The sequence below is a fragment of the Rhincodon typus genome, chromosome 31 (genome assembly GCF_021869965.1).
Source record: "Rhincodon typus isolate 14 chromosome 31, sRhiTyp1.1, whole genome shotgun sequence".
NCBI classification, from domain to species: Eukaryota; Metazoa; Chordata; class Chondrichthyes; order Orectolobiformes; family Rhincodontidae; genus Rhincodon; species Rhincodon typus.
In genome coordinates this window covers 9,482,929-9,498,534 of record NC_063362.1, presented here as the reverse complement: position 1 = coordinate 9,498,534, position 15,606 = coordinate 9,482,929, and the positions used below count along the sequence as shown (strand labels likewise).

The window sequence follows — 15,606 nt, the reverse complement described above, 5'->3', positions numbered from 1 at the left end:
AGTGGTGCAAAAGCTTGTTGAGGACCAGGTTGTAAGGAGCATTTTGAGGGGAGAGTCGGGTTTAGGAAAAGAACTTCAGAGCTTTGGGCCAAAGTAGTTAAGGCATGGTCACCATTAATGCAGCAGTTAAGACTGGGACTGCTCAAGAAATCTGAATTAGTAATTGCAGATATCTTAGTCGTAGAACTTTGGAGGTTACAAACTATAAAAAGGGCCATGGACAGACTTGATTTTTAAATGGAGGTGTATTTGGGCAAAGAGATCAGTGAGCACCAAGTACTAGTGAATCAAATTTGGTGCAAGTTCAATTATACATAGTAGATTTTTGGATGTGGGTAGAAGGTGGAACTGATGGTTTTACCTGTTATTACTATATTGATCTATTGTAACAGGAGAAGTTGACAAGCAAGAGATACTAATAACATAGATACGTTGCTTAGAAAGAATACTAGGTGTATCCAATATGCAGAGAATCAAGAACAATTTAACAAACATTGCTTGGACAAGAAACGACGTGTATAGAACATCAAAGAAAGACAGCTGATGATTTGGAAAGGCTTCAAGGAAGGAAGCTGCTAGGATAACTTCTTTTATGGCCCTGGGTACTGTGGTGTAAGGAACAGGAAGCCCCAGATAAATAAATAGGCATGAATTGTCACCTGACTAAAACAGCCTGGCTTATGTAAAATACATCTCCCAAATTTGCTGGATGTCATTGAGGACAGGGGACGCAATTGAGGTGGCAGAGATAGCTGAAGGGCTTTTAAACTCATTTTGAGCAATTTCACAAAACCTGTGACAGTGAATTCGCTGACCATTTTACAACTCCATCTTCTTTTGTGGAGTATGAAATGGGTGGCTGATTTGTAATCACCATTTCACATTTTGCTGCCATACACTTTTTTTAAAGTTACTGAAAATTCACTCAGCTGTCAGCCCGCAGAAATTTGGCAGTAATTGGCTCAAGGTTATGGTTAATATGTACTATAGTAACTTACTTTGCTGATTAATTTGCTACAGTGCATGTTCATCAGTGGTTGCTAATGGATTCTGAATTTAGAACCTTTAATAAAGCAGCCATGTATTCAGAATAGCTTACATCCTGAAATAGTAGGAATGCCTGAAGACGTACCTTAGCCTGGCCAATATTCATCCTTGAAATACATTATGGATAAAAAAATGATCTGGTCGCTTATTTCATTAGTCTTTGTGGAACTTGCTATATGCAAATTGACTGCTGCCTTTCCTACATTATTGCAGTAATTTAAAAGGACTTAATTAGCTCTGAAGCATGTTGGAATGACCTGAGCATATGGAAAGCTCTTTGGAAATCCAGGTCTTTGTCCTTGCTGTCACTTCTGATGCTTTTGGTTTTCTTTTCTAGATTCCATTAAATACGCTCTCTGAATGTTGTGCAGATCTCTCAGATGAGTCTGGCCTCTGTCCACAACGCAGTTCTTGTCATTCAGGTACATTTTTAACATTGCGCCACCGGTAATATCAGCCAACCAAATAAAGATATCTCTACTTTTATTCCATGTGTGCTTGACTTCCCGAACGTCTCTGTGGGAGAATGGAGCACTCAACTTTGAGCACTTTGTGTAAAACATTCGTAGATAAGACATTAACTTCGAAGAGCATCACTCTCATGAATCACTACCATCCTTGAGCATTTTCCACTTCTGTCAACATGCATTCTTGTGCTTGAGTGAGAATACAGATTTCATGTTTAAATGGTGCACTTTTATCGACTATTGTTAGTAACACTGATAACAAAATTAAATTTCCATTTTGTTGTTTGCTTTAATTCAAACAATGAGATGATTCAGATTTTATTTTCAACATCAGTAGTCGTTTGGATTAATCACATGCTAAGCAGCAAGTTGAGTCTGCCTAAATGGATTCATGCTGCACATGTAAATTCTATACATGCAAAAGAGAATTGCCTAGCTAATTCTGACCTTTTTGGTGAAAGAATGGAGTTCTAGCCAATTTTTTAAAAAAAAATTGGTAGATCCTTCCCAGAATAACGTCCTCTGTCTATATTTCCCATCAGCTATGGGTCAAGTGAATATTTGCTTCCCTCAAGAATTTGCTAAGTCTTTGGGCTATAGATTAAATGCTTTGGTGTCATAACTTGCAGGGGTCTGGAGACCACAGCTTTCAGTCCATGGTCATGTAGGTTGGGAGTGCAGGGCAGATGGGAAGAGAGCAATCCAATCTGTTACTACATCAGTTTAGTTGAGCTTCTTTTTAAGAACTCCAAGTTAGCTGAAAATAATTACAGGAGTTTTGAATAGCATTTGTCTCTTATTCACCCATTTTCCATTTTTAGGGTGTTACAGACACTGGTTTAAGAATGGAAGTACCACCTGCATCAGGTGCACTAATGAAACATTAATTGATTCCTTGAATAATCGGACTGAATGCATCATCTGTGAGTAACCTAACAATATATCGTCAGACGAAGGGGAAAAAAACAATATATCATCATACAACGTGACTAAACTGTCAGGTCATTGATAATTTTGCTTGAACACTAGCCACTGCTAGTGGGAGTTATCCATTAAAGTCCCTTCCAAACTTGCACCCAACCTGATGTCTCCTAAAGACAGATGCATTGAAACTTAAACTAAAAATGCCATTTCTACAGTGGGTAAGAACTATGTTTCTGATCAGAAGTCAAAATTGATTTTTCCAGTCTCCACTACTTGGACTGATTTGGGCAAGTTTTACAAGTTATGCTGGTAACCAAGAAAACTAATATGTAGCTCTTAAGGAAAAAAGTAACAAGACCAGACTGCGCGCTCTCTCGCGCTCAAGTGGGTTTCAGTTGCTATTCTGAGGAGTAGCAGACCAACTCCTGCAAACAGAAAACAAAAATTGGAGTTTGTTTCTGACTTCAGTGACTACTCTTGCCAATTTTCTTCTTTTTCTCTGCTGTAGTAGCCAGCCAGATTCAATGTAAGTGATTTTAAAAGCATTAAAAGTTTACATTCATTATGATTTAATTGTACACCCGTGAACTAAACAGGTAGTAGCTGTGTAAAATATATTATGGGCCATGTAATGTGAAAGTGCTGAGTTACGTTTAATCCAAATGAAAGATTCTGGGACCAATTAACATTTGGTGGAAGTCAGAAATACAAGTGAGAACTCCAAACGTTCCCAAACCTATTGTGGGAGAAGATCAGTAAAGTTTCCTCATTAAGTAACTTCCTACTAGAAACTGTGTGGTTAACTATCAAAATCATGACATTTCAAGCCTTCAATGTTTTTCACTAATCTTGTTATCCCAAAGTTTCCAGGGAGAATGTTGGAATTCAATCTGCTCCATCAGAATAGGTTGAAAATAATCTTGTGATATGATGTAGAGATGTGTACTCCATCAACTTGAATAGATCACACAGATTCTGTAGGATAGAAAGGCAGATCATTCAGCCCAACTCACTTATACTGATGTCTGTACTGGAGATGTGCATCCTCATGCCCCGCTTCATCTAACTTGATCATCAGATCCTTCAATTGCTTTCTGCATCCTCTGCTTATCTAACACCCCTTTTAAATGCTAGATTATAATAATTTTGGATTGCATTTTTAAATTGGATGTAGAAATAATTCAATTATTGCAGCATTTTAACCTTTATTATTACTGTAACTTCCTAGGTAAAAGATGTCTTTTGAGTTCATTATTTGGATATCATTAGTATTGTATGAATTTCATGCCCATTTAGTTTTCCTGTTATAGCATATTTCGGCAGTGAAGAGAAGGTAGCAAATGGCACCACAGTGGGCCCAACCATCCTTAAAATTGGTAAGAAAACAAATAGAAAAGCACAGAGATGCCATGAAACTTCTAGCCACAGTTTTTAAGTAACATCATTTACCCTATATCATCAATAAATGATTTTTATCTTTTTTTTTTGGTAAAGGAGGGCCAGGAATAGCTGCCTCATTATGCCTTGGAACACTATTTATCAGTTCATTCTTCATTCTTTCTGTTGCTGCATTTTTCTACCTCAAGCGATCCAACAAACTCCCACATTTGTTTTACCAGCAAAACAAAGGTAAAAACCTAACATTGTATTGTTTCACTTATGGCTGTTGATAGATGTGTGCATTGTTTGCGATTAAACTGTGACTTTTTTTTAATTCATTTCTTCTCCTAGGTATCCTTTCCTCACTATGCAACTAACTACTGACAGTTATCTTTCTGAATCTGTAACATTCCTGGTCCTAATGATGTCACAAATTTGCTGCTTAAAAGCTGGCATGGGAACTGTTAATAGACTGAAACTGTTGGGCAAGCAAATATTTTGGGAGCATTTAAATCCAAGTGCTGAAATAATATTACTTTCATAAGTTATAAATAAGAACAGTTTGATTAAAAAAATTTCTTGTTTCACATGATGAGCACATTGGTCCAATTAACTCTATGCTAATGATGCTCCTTTGGGTCAAATCCATTACCAAGATTAAAACTTGTTAATCCAAGCCATGCTTAGTGTTGACAAATTTTGATGATAATAGGAAGAACTTGCTCATAGAATTTCTGAGCATCCATTGTCTATAAAGCAACAGATAATCTAATTGTCTGTCAGCAATTTGTCAAAAACTGAAACAACAATATTCCACAATTTGTTAAGGCAAGCTATCATTTTCTATCAAGTTAAATTTTGGGAATTGTTTATTAACGAAGAGGAGAAATTGTGAAAACCATGTTGTGTGCACTCGGATGCTGTTTCACATAAATGTGGTAAACTAATTTTTGTGGAGAAAGAGGGTAAAACAATGCAAATGTTTACCAGATAGCCAGTATAATGCCCCATGAGCATACCAAGTTATTGACTGACTGAATAGTAGTCTAGAGCAAGTTGTAGAAAATGTACAATTTGTAACACACCTAAGACTTTAAGACATCAATATAGAAATTAAAGTTAATGTGAAAAGTAAACTGTTGGGACACGTTGGCTTGGAAAAATAAATAAACAATTTAAATTATTTTCTTTGAACATCTTGGCAACTGTCACTGACAAAAGTTTGTTACATACTTGGCAAAGGTTAGAAGTTGATGTGAGTGACACAGTGACTGCTTGTCCTTTAAAAGCTGTACAATTTAATAACAGTCCTTTTGAAACTGCTAAAACTAAGATGTCTGTGCCATTTTAAAATCTGACTTGTGTTGCGACCAATTATGTAATGGATCTAGAGATGGGTGTGGCACCATCGTTTAAGCAGTGTTGTTCAATTATTCCCATCCCATCTTTCGTGCCCTCATTCAGTTTTTTTTTTCTCTCTCCAGTCCTTACCAGAATTGTTCAAATGTTCCATACTGCACTCTCTAGTTTAAAAAGTATGCAGCTTCCAGAAGGGGCAAATGTTCTACAAAATGGAATCATTGTAGTCATCCAATTTGCTAACTTGTGACTGATTTAATGCTGTTAATAATGAATGGTGAGGTTTGCATCACCACTTTCCACAATTTGGAAGTGATTTCAACAGTGACCATTTGCACCCCTAAGGAAAGGTGAATTCTACAGTTTCTTTCTTAAATGAACATTTAGAACACTGTATCCAACAGCTTAACAGTAGGTGAATCTTCAGTTGCTGAGAAAAATCAGTGGGGTAAATAGCTGTTAAGGTATCATGCAACATAGTAGACCACTTGGCCATCATACCTGTGCTGCCACTTTAGTAGAGCTATCCAATTAATATCATTCCCTCATTCTTTCTCTCCATAACTCTCGATTGATTCTTTTCCCTTCAAGTATTTGATCTAATTCAGTTTTTTTTGAAAGTTAATAAAGAACCTGCTTCCGCTATCCTTTTTGGGCAGTGTATATAGCAGGTTGCAATTGCTGTGATTCATTTGTTCTGGTATCTCTTACAATAGTTGTTAAAAAGATCCTAGTAGAATGAAGTATGTTCACAGCTATTTCAACCGCATGTACGGTAAGTGTGCCCCCTGGCAGTAAGCCCCAGTACATCACTCGGCTCATTCAATGAGCAGCTAAATGCTACAGACCAGAAGGATCCTAGTTTAACATCCTGACTGTGGTGTTAATTGGTTCTGGGTAGGACAGTAATACATTGTCACTGAAACTTAGCTTTCAGGGAGTTGCTTCTTGAATTGGTGAGCAGACGTAATGTAGTGTCAACCTGTCTGACGTGTGCTTTATTACTGGCTAAGGTTTTACTTTTTTTTTTCAGCTTCTATACTGCAGCCAAATGAAATGGTAAGTGAAACTGCAAAGTTCCTATATGAAACCATCTGGGATGTGTTACATTTCAGGCTCTGTGTAAATGCAGATCTACTTGATATGTTTGAAGGAAAATGCCTCATCTGTGTTTAAGAGCGTTTTTTTTCCTCCCTGGTTGTGTTTTGGCAACATGATTGTTGAGCATCTCCCACACAGTTTTGACTATTAACCAATGACTAGGTAATCGCTTAAACCTAAAAGCAGAGTCTGTTTGGATACCGGAAATTTGAAATAAAATCAAAGTGCTGGGAAAGCTCAGCAGATCTGACGGTATCTGTGGAGGAAGAAGCAGAGTTAACGTTTTGAATCCAATGACTTTCCCCTGGAGCCCACTTCTGTTTCTCCAGGGATGCAGCCGGACTTGCTGACTTTCTCCAGCACTTTGTTCTTACATCAGTTAATCATCTCATTCAAGATAACTGAAACAGTTGTCACCCCCAGATAAAAGTAGAATTCCTGTAAAGAAGTGACTTTTTTTGTTTGTTTGTTTTTAAATAGGGAGATTCACGTTTTAGTTTTAGGACTTGCTCATGTCCAGCATTTTGTAATTTTGAGTTGTCTTTGAGTTACCTGTCGTCATTCCCCTTTATATTCATTTTAAAGGTCCGTGGGCATTGACTTTGAGTAATCCAGGTTCTAGATAGTGAATTCTAATGTTCACAATGGTCCTGCTTCAAGTTTTCAGTTAGACATTTGTTTCCTGCCACCTTTTTGATATAGGGTGCCTGACATTTATGCCTTCTGTCACTCATTTGGGCTAATTGGCCAATTTGAGTTGGGGATTCCTTGTAATTATGAAACAATCCTTCAACCGTAAAAACACTACTGTTTATAGGTAGATATTGAAACTAAAGTGCTGTGGACCAGGAGACAAGCCTCCATCCTTCAGATAGTTTTGCACTTCCAGATCGGAATATATCTGACATGGTTAATCAGATTGAGATGATTACTGTAAACAGACAATAACCAAGGACAGTAGTCAGGTATGTGATGGCACTTTTGATAGAGCCAACAAATTAACCCCACTCTGCTGTATCCCCATTGTCCTGTATTTATGCAGTTTGTTTTGTTTTAAAAGTTCATACTGTATTGGTTTTTGCCCTTTCAAATCATAAATTTTCATAATTTGGCAAACACAATACACAACAGCATTGTAAAAAGTACGGTAGAACTCTATATTTTACCTGATCGTGATTTTGTGTCAATTGAAATGGATATAATGGAGGTTGAAATTGAATCCGAGTCAGCTGCCTTTATTTGATCTGCTTGACAGCTCACGGCAATTTGTGTGCAAATGCTGTGGAAAATTCTCTCTAATTCATGCTATCATCAGTCCTTTTTAAATTTGGTAATGAGTTTAAATTCTGATAATTAAATAACAATTCTAATCAGTGGCATTATATGACCAAGGTCTCTTTTTTTGTTTTACAGGCAGAAATTATGAGGAGCCCCATTAGATCAGGTAATAGACTGCAACATAACAGAAGGGGGCAAGTTATTTTAGGCATATATGTAAATATTAAGGGGTACCAGAAATTGAGATTTATTGGCTGCTTTTGCAATCCATTTGGGTTTCTCCAATGCATAATAAATAATCTGTACTCCTGAAAAGTTCAATCTATCATTCTAAAATATTTCCAATTTTTGCCACCGTCACCACTTCCCTTCCTTCTTATTTATAGAGAATTATTCTGGTTGCTATTTGTCTTGATCTAACTGCATTAAACAAGAGCATGATTACAGTTTTGCTACACATGCCAACCATAGCAGAAATTCTAATAACACCCCTGGTGTTATTTGCATTGAAAAGTCTTGAGAGAAGCTAATTTTGTTGATTAAACATTACTTGCATCCATTTCTATTTCTGCTCTACTCCACAGTTTAAGTAAGAAACTTCAAATTATTGACTAGCAAAACCCAGTTTATGAAATATAAACTCTTGTCAGCCTTCTCTGCGCAGGTGATTCCATGTTGTTTTATGCCAGTATAGTTGGAGTAGAAGAGAAGACAATAAGATGCTGGAAGCCTGAGTCTATAGGCGAGAGGCTGGAAAAGCATAGCAGGTCAGACTGCATCCGAGGAGCAGGAAAGGCCTGTAGACTCTAATTAGAGCAGAAGTCTACTCTGAATTTTCACTATCCTTAAACCACACAATTGCACCATTAGTCAATAAACCTGCTTGTCTGTTCACACAGTATGCAAATTAGGAGCATAAGTAGGCCATTCAGAACTTCTATTCTGCTCTACCACTAAATAAGATCACAGCTGATCTGCTTGTGGCCTCAACTGCACAACTCTGCCTACCCTCAACCATTGAAATCCTTTTTATTAGCCATGAATCTATCTACCTCTGCCTTTAAAAATATTCAAAGATCCCACTTCTATTGCTCTCTGGAGAAAAGTTTCAAAGACTTTTGATCTTTGCAAGAAAGAATTCATCCTCATCTCAGTCTTAAATATGTGACCTCTTGGTATTTAATAGCAATTTAAAAACAAGCAATTAAAGCTTGGTTAGACAGACTCTGGGCAAATGCATTTTTGATCAGAGGTATTTCATTTTGCTCATCATAGAACTCCAACCCACTGATTACAACTTGTTTCCCACAAATCTATATGTCTGTCTTTATGTATGTATGTATTTTATAATATTCTCATCCAGTGATCTCAAGTTATAACCATCTCTTGTTCCCTATTTCTATTTTGTCTTGAGCATCCCTGTCAGACCCTAGTAAATAACAAAAACAGAAGTTGCTGGAAAAGCTCAGCAGGTCTGGCGGCATCTGTGAAGGAGGAGACAGTTAACGTTTTGGGTCCAGTGACCCTTCCTCAGAACTGATGGTGGCTGGGAAAATGTCAGTTTAATTGCAGAAAATACGTATGTGGGGTAGGGAGTAAACGATAGAATAGAGCCCAAAGAGAGAGAGACGACTGGACAGACAAAGGAGTTCTCTTCCTAATAAATAACAGATTCCCCATTTTTTAGTTCTTTTTAGTATATGTGTGTATATCTTTTGGGAGTATTTCTAGCAGTTCCTCCATGATTGAAATTGGTTTCCATTGGGCTTGTGTTTTAAGGCTCGCTGAATGCTTTCTGTGACTTCAACTTTAATGAAAGCTATTTTTTTGCCTGCATGAGGTGCATTCTGATGCTCGATGAGCGTTCATTGTAGTCTTTTTCCATGCCAGGAGCTGATCACTTATTATTGACAAAACTTTAGGATTTCTGCTGATCACAACCATATCTTCTGACTATTTATGGTGAACTTGTGGCATGGACTGTCTACATTAGTATCGCTGATAAAATGTTGGCAACCAAAGTGTAAATTATAAACCATTTTGTATATTATTGCATGGTTCCTTCCACAAACCCCATTACTAAAAGGGCTTTCTGTTGCCAAATTCATATCTATTCTATTCATATTTGCACACACATCACTAATCTTATACTTAACAAATGACCCACCATTCCCAGTGAAAAATTTTGCAAGGGGAGCAAAACCGTCCCTATTCATTTTACTATGACTTTATCCACAATAATCTTCTTGTCTTTGCTACATATTATCATCAGGTAACTAAATCTGGTTGACAAATCGACAAATTGAATATAACTTTCCTTATTCCAGACCTTTTTAAATTCCTAGCCAATACCTCACTGAAATTTCTTGCTAAGGACAGATTTGTTATATTCCATGAGGGTGTCCTTTTGGCATTTCTTACAAATGTCATGCTGTCTCTTCTATAAACCTACTGAATTCTTCATCGGCTATTCCTGTATTCTTTTTACTAACGTTGTTAACTTTTTGGCAGAAGGATGGGCAAATTACTGAGGTAATTTTGACACCATTGCTTTGCAAGAGTTTTATTTTGATCTTTTGACATTTTTCAGCATTGTGATTGTCTGCAAATTATAACTGCTATCAAGGCGGTCTAAACCCAGTACTTTGGTGCTGTATAATTACTTAAAGGGCCTAATGGCATACCCCTGAAAGACTAGCTTCAGTCTTTCTGAATTTGTCAAAATCTGACTATGCTTAACAAGTGAGCAAATCTTTTGATTTCATTTAAACATTGAAAGATAATTTGTTCATGTCATCAATTTCCAATTCTTCTGAGGAAAAAAAATTGCTTCTCATCCTGCATTTGTGTGGTTGCAAGGCTTGATTCCACTTCTGTGAAGAAATAACACAAGCAATCGTGGTTACTTCATTCCTTTATTAGTCATAAGATTTGCATTCAGAAAACAGATGGGTAACCATACCCTTGTATGTTAGGTTTTCATTTAACCATCTTTCTGAAGTTTCTCCAAATCATTCTTTTGAGAATAATACTTGGCTTTCAATGTTTGATGTACAAACAGCTGGCCATTCTTTGCTACTGCTGTTAAAAACATTTCTCTCCATGGATGCTGTCTGACCTGCTGTGATCTCCAGCATTTGTTGTTTTCATTAGCGGTTAAAAGGTTGGTTAGACAAAGTTTAGGCATATACTTTTCAAGCCAGAGTTTTATTTCAACTTGCACAATACAAAACACCAACAGATTTGATTATTTGTTCCTCTTATAACCACCTTTTTTATTCTTATGCCATTATCTGTAACTTAATTTGTAACTTCCACCTGTTCCTTTGTTCCATTTGGTGCCAGGTATCCCTGCCTGACCCTTCTAGATGATAACATATGTCCTCGAGTTCCAGTCTCTCCCAAAAGGGGAGACCTTTCAGTACCCATCCAGTATATGTTTCAATAAGCTCACCTCTCCTTCTATACTCCAATGAATATAGGTATTTTGAGGTAATCTCTCATCCAAGTATCAGTTGATCAAACCTTTTTCTGAACCTTCTTTAAACTGTTTCTAACACAGTTACATCTCTTCCTTTAAATAAGGAGACCAAATTTATATGATAACATTCCACTTGCCTTCCTACTGTGTGTACTTTTTTTGAGAAGTGGGCATCGTTAGCAAAGTCAGCACTTGTTGTCCTTTTCCCAGTTACCCTTGAATTGAGTGGCTATTAGGCTGTGGCGGAAAGTCTGCTACAAAGGACAAGGAATTTTAATTGATAGTGACCAGGAGATTACATTCGCCTAAGTACTCCAGCTGTTACTCCTAACGATGTTGGTATTTTTATTGTCCTATCAAGATTTATGAGCATGTTTAGAAGGTCTAACAGGCATTTATAATTCTTAACGAGTGTTTAACAGACCAGAAGTCAATTATTTGAGCTTGAAGTATGAATTTGAGCAGAAATTGCAATGGACATGATGCTGCTTTCCAGCATATGAAGTACCTTGATTCTCCTAAGCTTAAGAATTTTTGCTTCTGGTTGTAATATGGAATGCTGTTTTCAGATGGAGCTGCAAGAATCTGACAGGCTCAGCTATTGCTGAACTGATTCCAGCGGTTGTGGGTCTGCAACACAATACAGTGTGGCTGCCTGTATTCTGAATTTTCCCCCCTTTGTCCTGCAGAGGATGCTGCATTACTTTTCCCAAGATATGGGGAAGATCTAAAGAAGCATATAATGTGGAACCTGCATTTCTATGTTATGATTATCTGCTTGAGGGAAAGACTAAATAGTAGCCCCTATTGCAAACACGATCACTGTTCCTTCAGTGGTGTAAAAAATCCTCTCCTAACAGTAATGTACACTGGCAAAGGCACACTCACTGCCTGTTTCATCTAACTTTTCAATACTCTTATGCCTCAGCTTCTTTTTATTCCACCCTCCAAGTTTGAGCTCAAATAAGACTCTGCTTGTATACTGACTTACCTTAAATCTTTTTCATGTATTATCAGTATCCCAGCAATTTCTTTTTAACATGCACTACATTTTTTGCACTGCTGTAAATGTGATATGTTAGGAGGCTACTTTTTTGCAACCTGCACGGAATATTCTAGGTTGCTGTGCATGCTCGGACCCTTAGAAGAACTTGATTGCCACCTTTGGCAGCTAGTCTAACAGCAGCTTGATTTCAAAATTCTTACAATCATGTTCAAATGCTGCCATGGTTTCTTTCTTCCCTACATCAGTAATCACAAAGACCCAGTACATACCTCCTAATATTAACCTCTTTGCATCGCCAATGATAGAGTGAAGGATGAACAATCTGCCATCTAGGTCTGAATCGTAAAATAGAATCCCTACAATGTAGAAGCAGGCCACTCGGTCCATCAAGTCCACACCGACCCTCTGAAGAGCATTTCCCACCCACAATCGCGCATTTCCCACCCTAGACGCTATGGGCAATTTAGCAATCTGCCTAACCTGCGTATCTTTGGACTATGGGCGAAAACTGGAGCACCTGGAGGAAAGTCACGCAGGTACAGGGAGAACATGCAAACTCGACACAGACAATCGCCCAAGGCTGGAGTCAAACCTGGATCCCTAGTACTGTGAGCCACCGTGCTGTCCCATCTTAACTTTTTGGAAATTCCAAACTAGACCTCTTTACTGCTTCTTCCTTTTTGAGACTCTGCTTAAAACCTATCTTTGTCCAAGCTTTCTCTCGCCTGTCCTTTAGCCTTCTTCATTATTTTTGTCTGATTACACTCCTGTGAAAAGTACTGTGATGTGAAGCACAGAATGCAAGTTGTTTTATGAATGAGAGTGAGATATTTGTTTTGAGATTTGAGCAAACCTAACCTTTGCTACTTGATCTTCATTCAATCTTATGATATTGCCTTGATTGTACAAAGCAACCAGTACAAATACTCAATCCCTGGGGTGCTGGATTTTGGATATTGGGTGGCAGAGTCTAGGATTGCTAGAAGCATGGAATAAAGTGGGGTATAAAATAGTGAAGCTAGTAAGCAGTCTGGTGCCAAACCATGCCAATATAGTAACCAAATGCCCAGGTATGTTTTTAAAATTTTATTGAATTAAACTTGATGCGTGGTAGATTAAATGTTCGGTTTTCGGATAACCAGATTGAATGAATATATTTTAGCTGACAATTTTTATATTTGTGTGATTTTTTTTTTTTTTTTTTTTTTGTCATGTTAATAATCTCCTAAACCAAGAACTGATTGGCGTGTTTCTCCTTTTCTGCTGTCTAGTTCACTCGCTTCTCTCTTTCTCTTGTATTTCCAGTGCGAAAGCAAAGATATTCAAGACGAGAAAGACTCTCTGCTTCTACAGCTTCCTTTGCATCCACTGCCATAAGCAATGTTTGATCTTGCACCGTCTACCATGTATGTTCAAGAAATGGTATTATTTTGATTTGTGCATCGTATAGATTCCCTGCACTGATGGACACTATCATTCTGCCATACTGCAAATGATTGCAAGGACCACTTTCCAGAATTCTTGGTTTATTGAAACGCCACTGAAGATGTAACTTGTAGCATACCTATCATGTGGGCATTTGGAAGTACAAACATGATCTGTCCCCGGTCTGGGAATGTACTGTTGGGCTGTTCTCCATCTTCTGATTTTACTTCAGAAATGAAGTGATGCCCAAGTCAAAGGTTGATATGGAACCAGGAAAGCACGTAGACCCCTATGGGGGATACTGTCCAACTGTTTGCAGATAGACTGATAGATCAAGATAGACTGGCCTAATTTCTAATATTCCCCTGATTTCTTTGCAACACTTCAGTCTTCAATTCCTATCAAATTTAGAGTCTGAATATCCTGGATGCGGTCCATCCATAAAGGTGCTGGTGGTTTCTGGTCAAAATTCTATCAGCACTGGCAGCTCCAGTTTTCTTTCTTTAGCTGTTAAACTTGAGTTGTAACTAGTTATGTTTCTGGCTGTGGATTTATGACTGCTGGTCACCCCTTCACGTAATGTCCATGTGCACTTTCTTATTGTGCTAAATGCAGAATGTACCATTTGAGCTTTCCTAACTCCACAGACAAAGACACTGTAGCATGTATCATTTAGTTTCATATTGAGTTATGCCCCTGAAGGTAACTGGTGATGCATTTTTTTTCTCTTTTTTTTTTGGTTTTTTTGAAGCTAATATTACCTCTGTCCTCAGCTCGGTCCTTTTTTTAATTACCTCAGATCAGATATTCATGCTTTTGACTGGGTAACATTAGTATTTGCTTTAATGGATAACCTGTCAGAAATACTTGATGCGAGTCTAGCAGTTTGTTTTTTTTTTTGTCTTTTTTTTTTCAAAATTCAAAAGCCTAGAACAAGCACGTTTTCTTCCATTCTGCTACATCATTCTTGCGTTGTTACCGAGCTTTAGTGGGGCTATTAAAATTGTCATGCTTCTAATCTGGCCTTCGTTAAGCTTTCCTTAGTCCACGTGTCCACTTATCCAATCATTATTTAATTCCTCCTAGCCCTTGGTATTTTTACCCTCCATTTCTCCTTTGTTTGTTGGCAGGACAAGGCAGTCAGGTCTTTGAATTTGCATCTAAAAGCTTCACATTACCAGCCCACCCAATCATGCATACTGTAATATTGCAATTTAAAATTCTCTAAGCTCACTAGAAAAACGTGACGGGTAATACCATGCTGTCAACGTCAACTTTCTTCAAACATGAAAATGGGTTGCAAGGATCTAAGCAGATGCTTTTACAATGCTGATGAAGTTTCTGCATATCCTCAGTTTGTGCAAGGTTCAATCACCCTGGGTTACAAGAATTTTCCTTTTGAAGGAGATGGATACTCTCTCTAACGTTTCAATCCATGGAATCATGTGACATTAAACAGTGACAAGTTGACTCCTGTGTTTAAAAGCAAACTTAGAGCTGATCATACTCTTTCAGAATTTTGAGTTCTATGTCTTAAATGTTTAGGTTTCAGGTTGAAGACTCTTTCCCCAATTTATGTCCATGGGTAGGATTGATCCTCTGTATGGCAATCAAAACTCTGCTTACAGTATTTTGAGCTGTATTGTAGCAAATAAAGGGAAATGTAACTTTTTTTGCTTTTAGCTCTGTAAAGTAAAGATGGCATTTTCCCCCCCCACCAGCCTACATTTCTTTCACTTTTTGAACTGAGAAGATGTGGAACTTCAAGGACCCCAAATGTTCATCCTCCAGAACTGACCTTTTTTATTCTATTTATTCAGCTCAGTTGATTGTATTTTGGCCACTGTGCTCAGACTGTCAGTTTACGGAGGAGCTGAGTCCAACTTTGAGATTGATCGTTAGTTGTTTGATCTGGAAGTGCACCTTGGGATGACATTGATCATGGAGAATGCTGTGCTCTGGGTGGTGGTCGGTGGTCAGTAGTCTCTATGGGGCAATAGCAAATAGAAACCTAATCTCTATCTGCTCACTCCTATTTGGCTGTGAAGAATTTTTCAAAGTGTAACTTCAGAATAAATTTTTCTTGATGCAGAATAGATTCAGTGCACTAACTAAATTATCCCAGAGTAGGCAGTTTA

The 15,606-nt window shown here is 37.7% G+C and overlaps 1 protein-coding gene across 1 annotated transcript in view; it reads left to right on the top strand.

Annotated features, from left to right (window-relative positions):
• The window catches only part of c31h1orf159 (chromosome 31 C1orf159 homolog), a 20,502-nt gene extending 5,320 nt beyond the window's left edge, over nucleotides 1–15,182 (top strand). Inside the window, exons 3-9 of the mRNA XM_020526373.2 lie at nucleotides 1,385–1,469; nucleotides 2,336–2,437; nucleotides 3,749–3,814; nucleotides 3,933–4,067; nucleotides 6,211–6,236; nucleotides 7,692–7,722; nucleotides 13,349–15,182. Of these exons, the coding sequence (XP_020381962.1) occupies nucleotides 1,385–1,469; nucleotides 2,336–2,437; nucleotides 3,749–3,814; nucleotides 3,933–4,067; nucleotides 6,211–6,236; nucleotides 7,692–7,722; nucleotides 13,349–13,431 (528 nt within the window). The 3' untranslated portion in view covers nucleotides 13,432–15,182. The remainder of the gene's footprint in view (nucleotides 1–1,384; nucleotides 1,470–2,335; nucleotides 2,438–3,748; nucleotides 3,815–3,932; nucleotides 4,068–6,210; nucleotides 6,237–7,691; nucleotides 7,723–13,348) is intronic.
• Nucleotides 15,183–15,606: the final 424 nt, after the last annotated feature.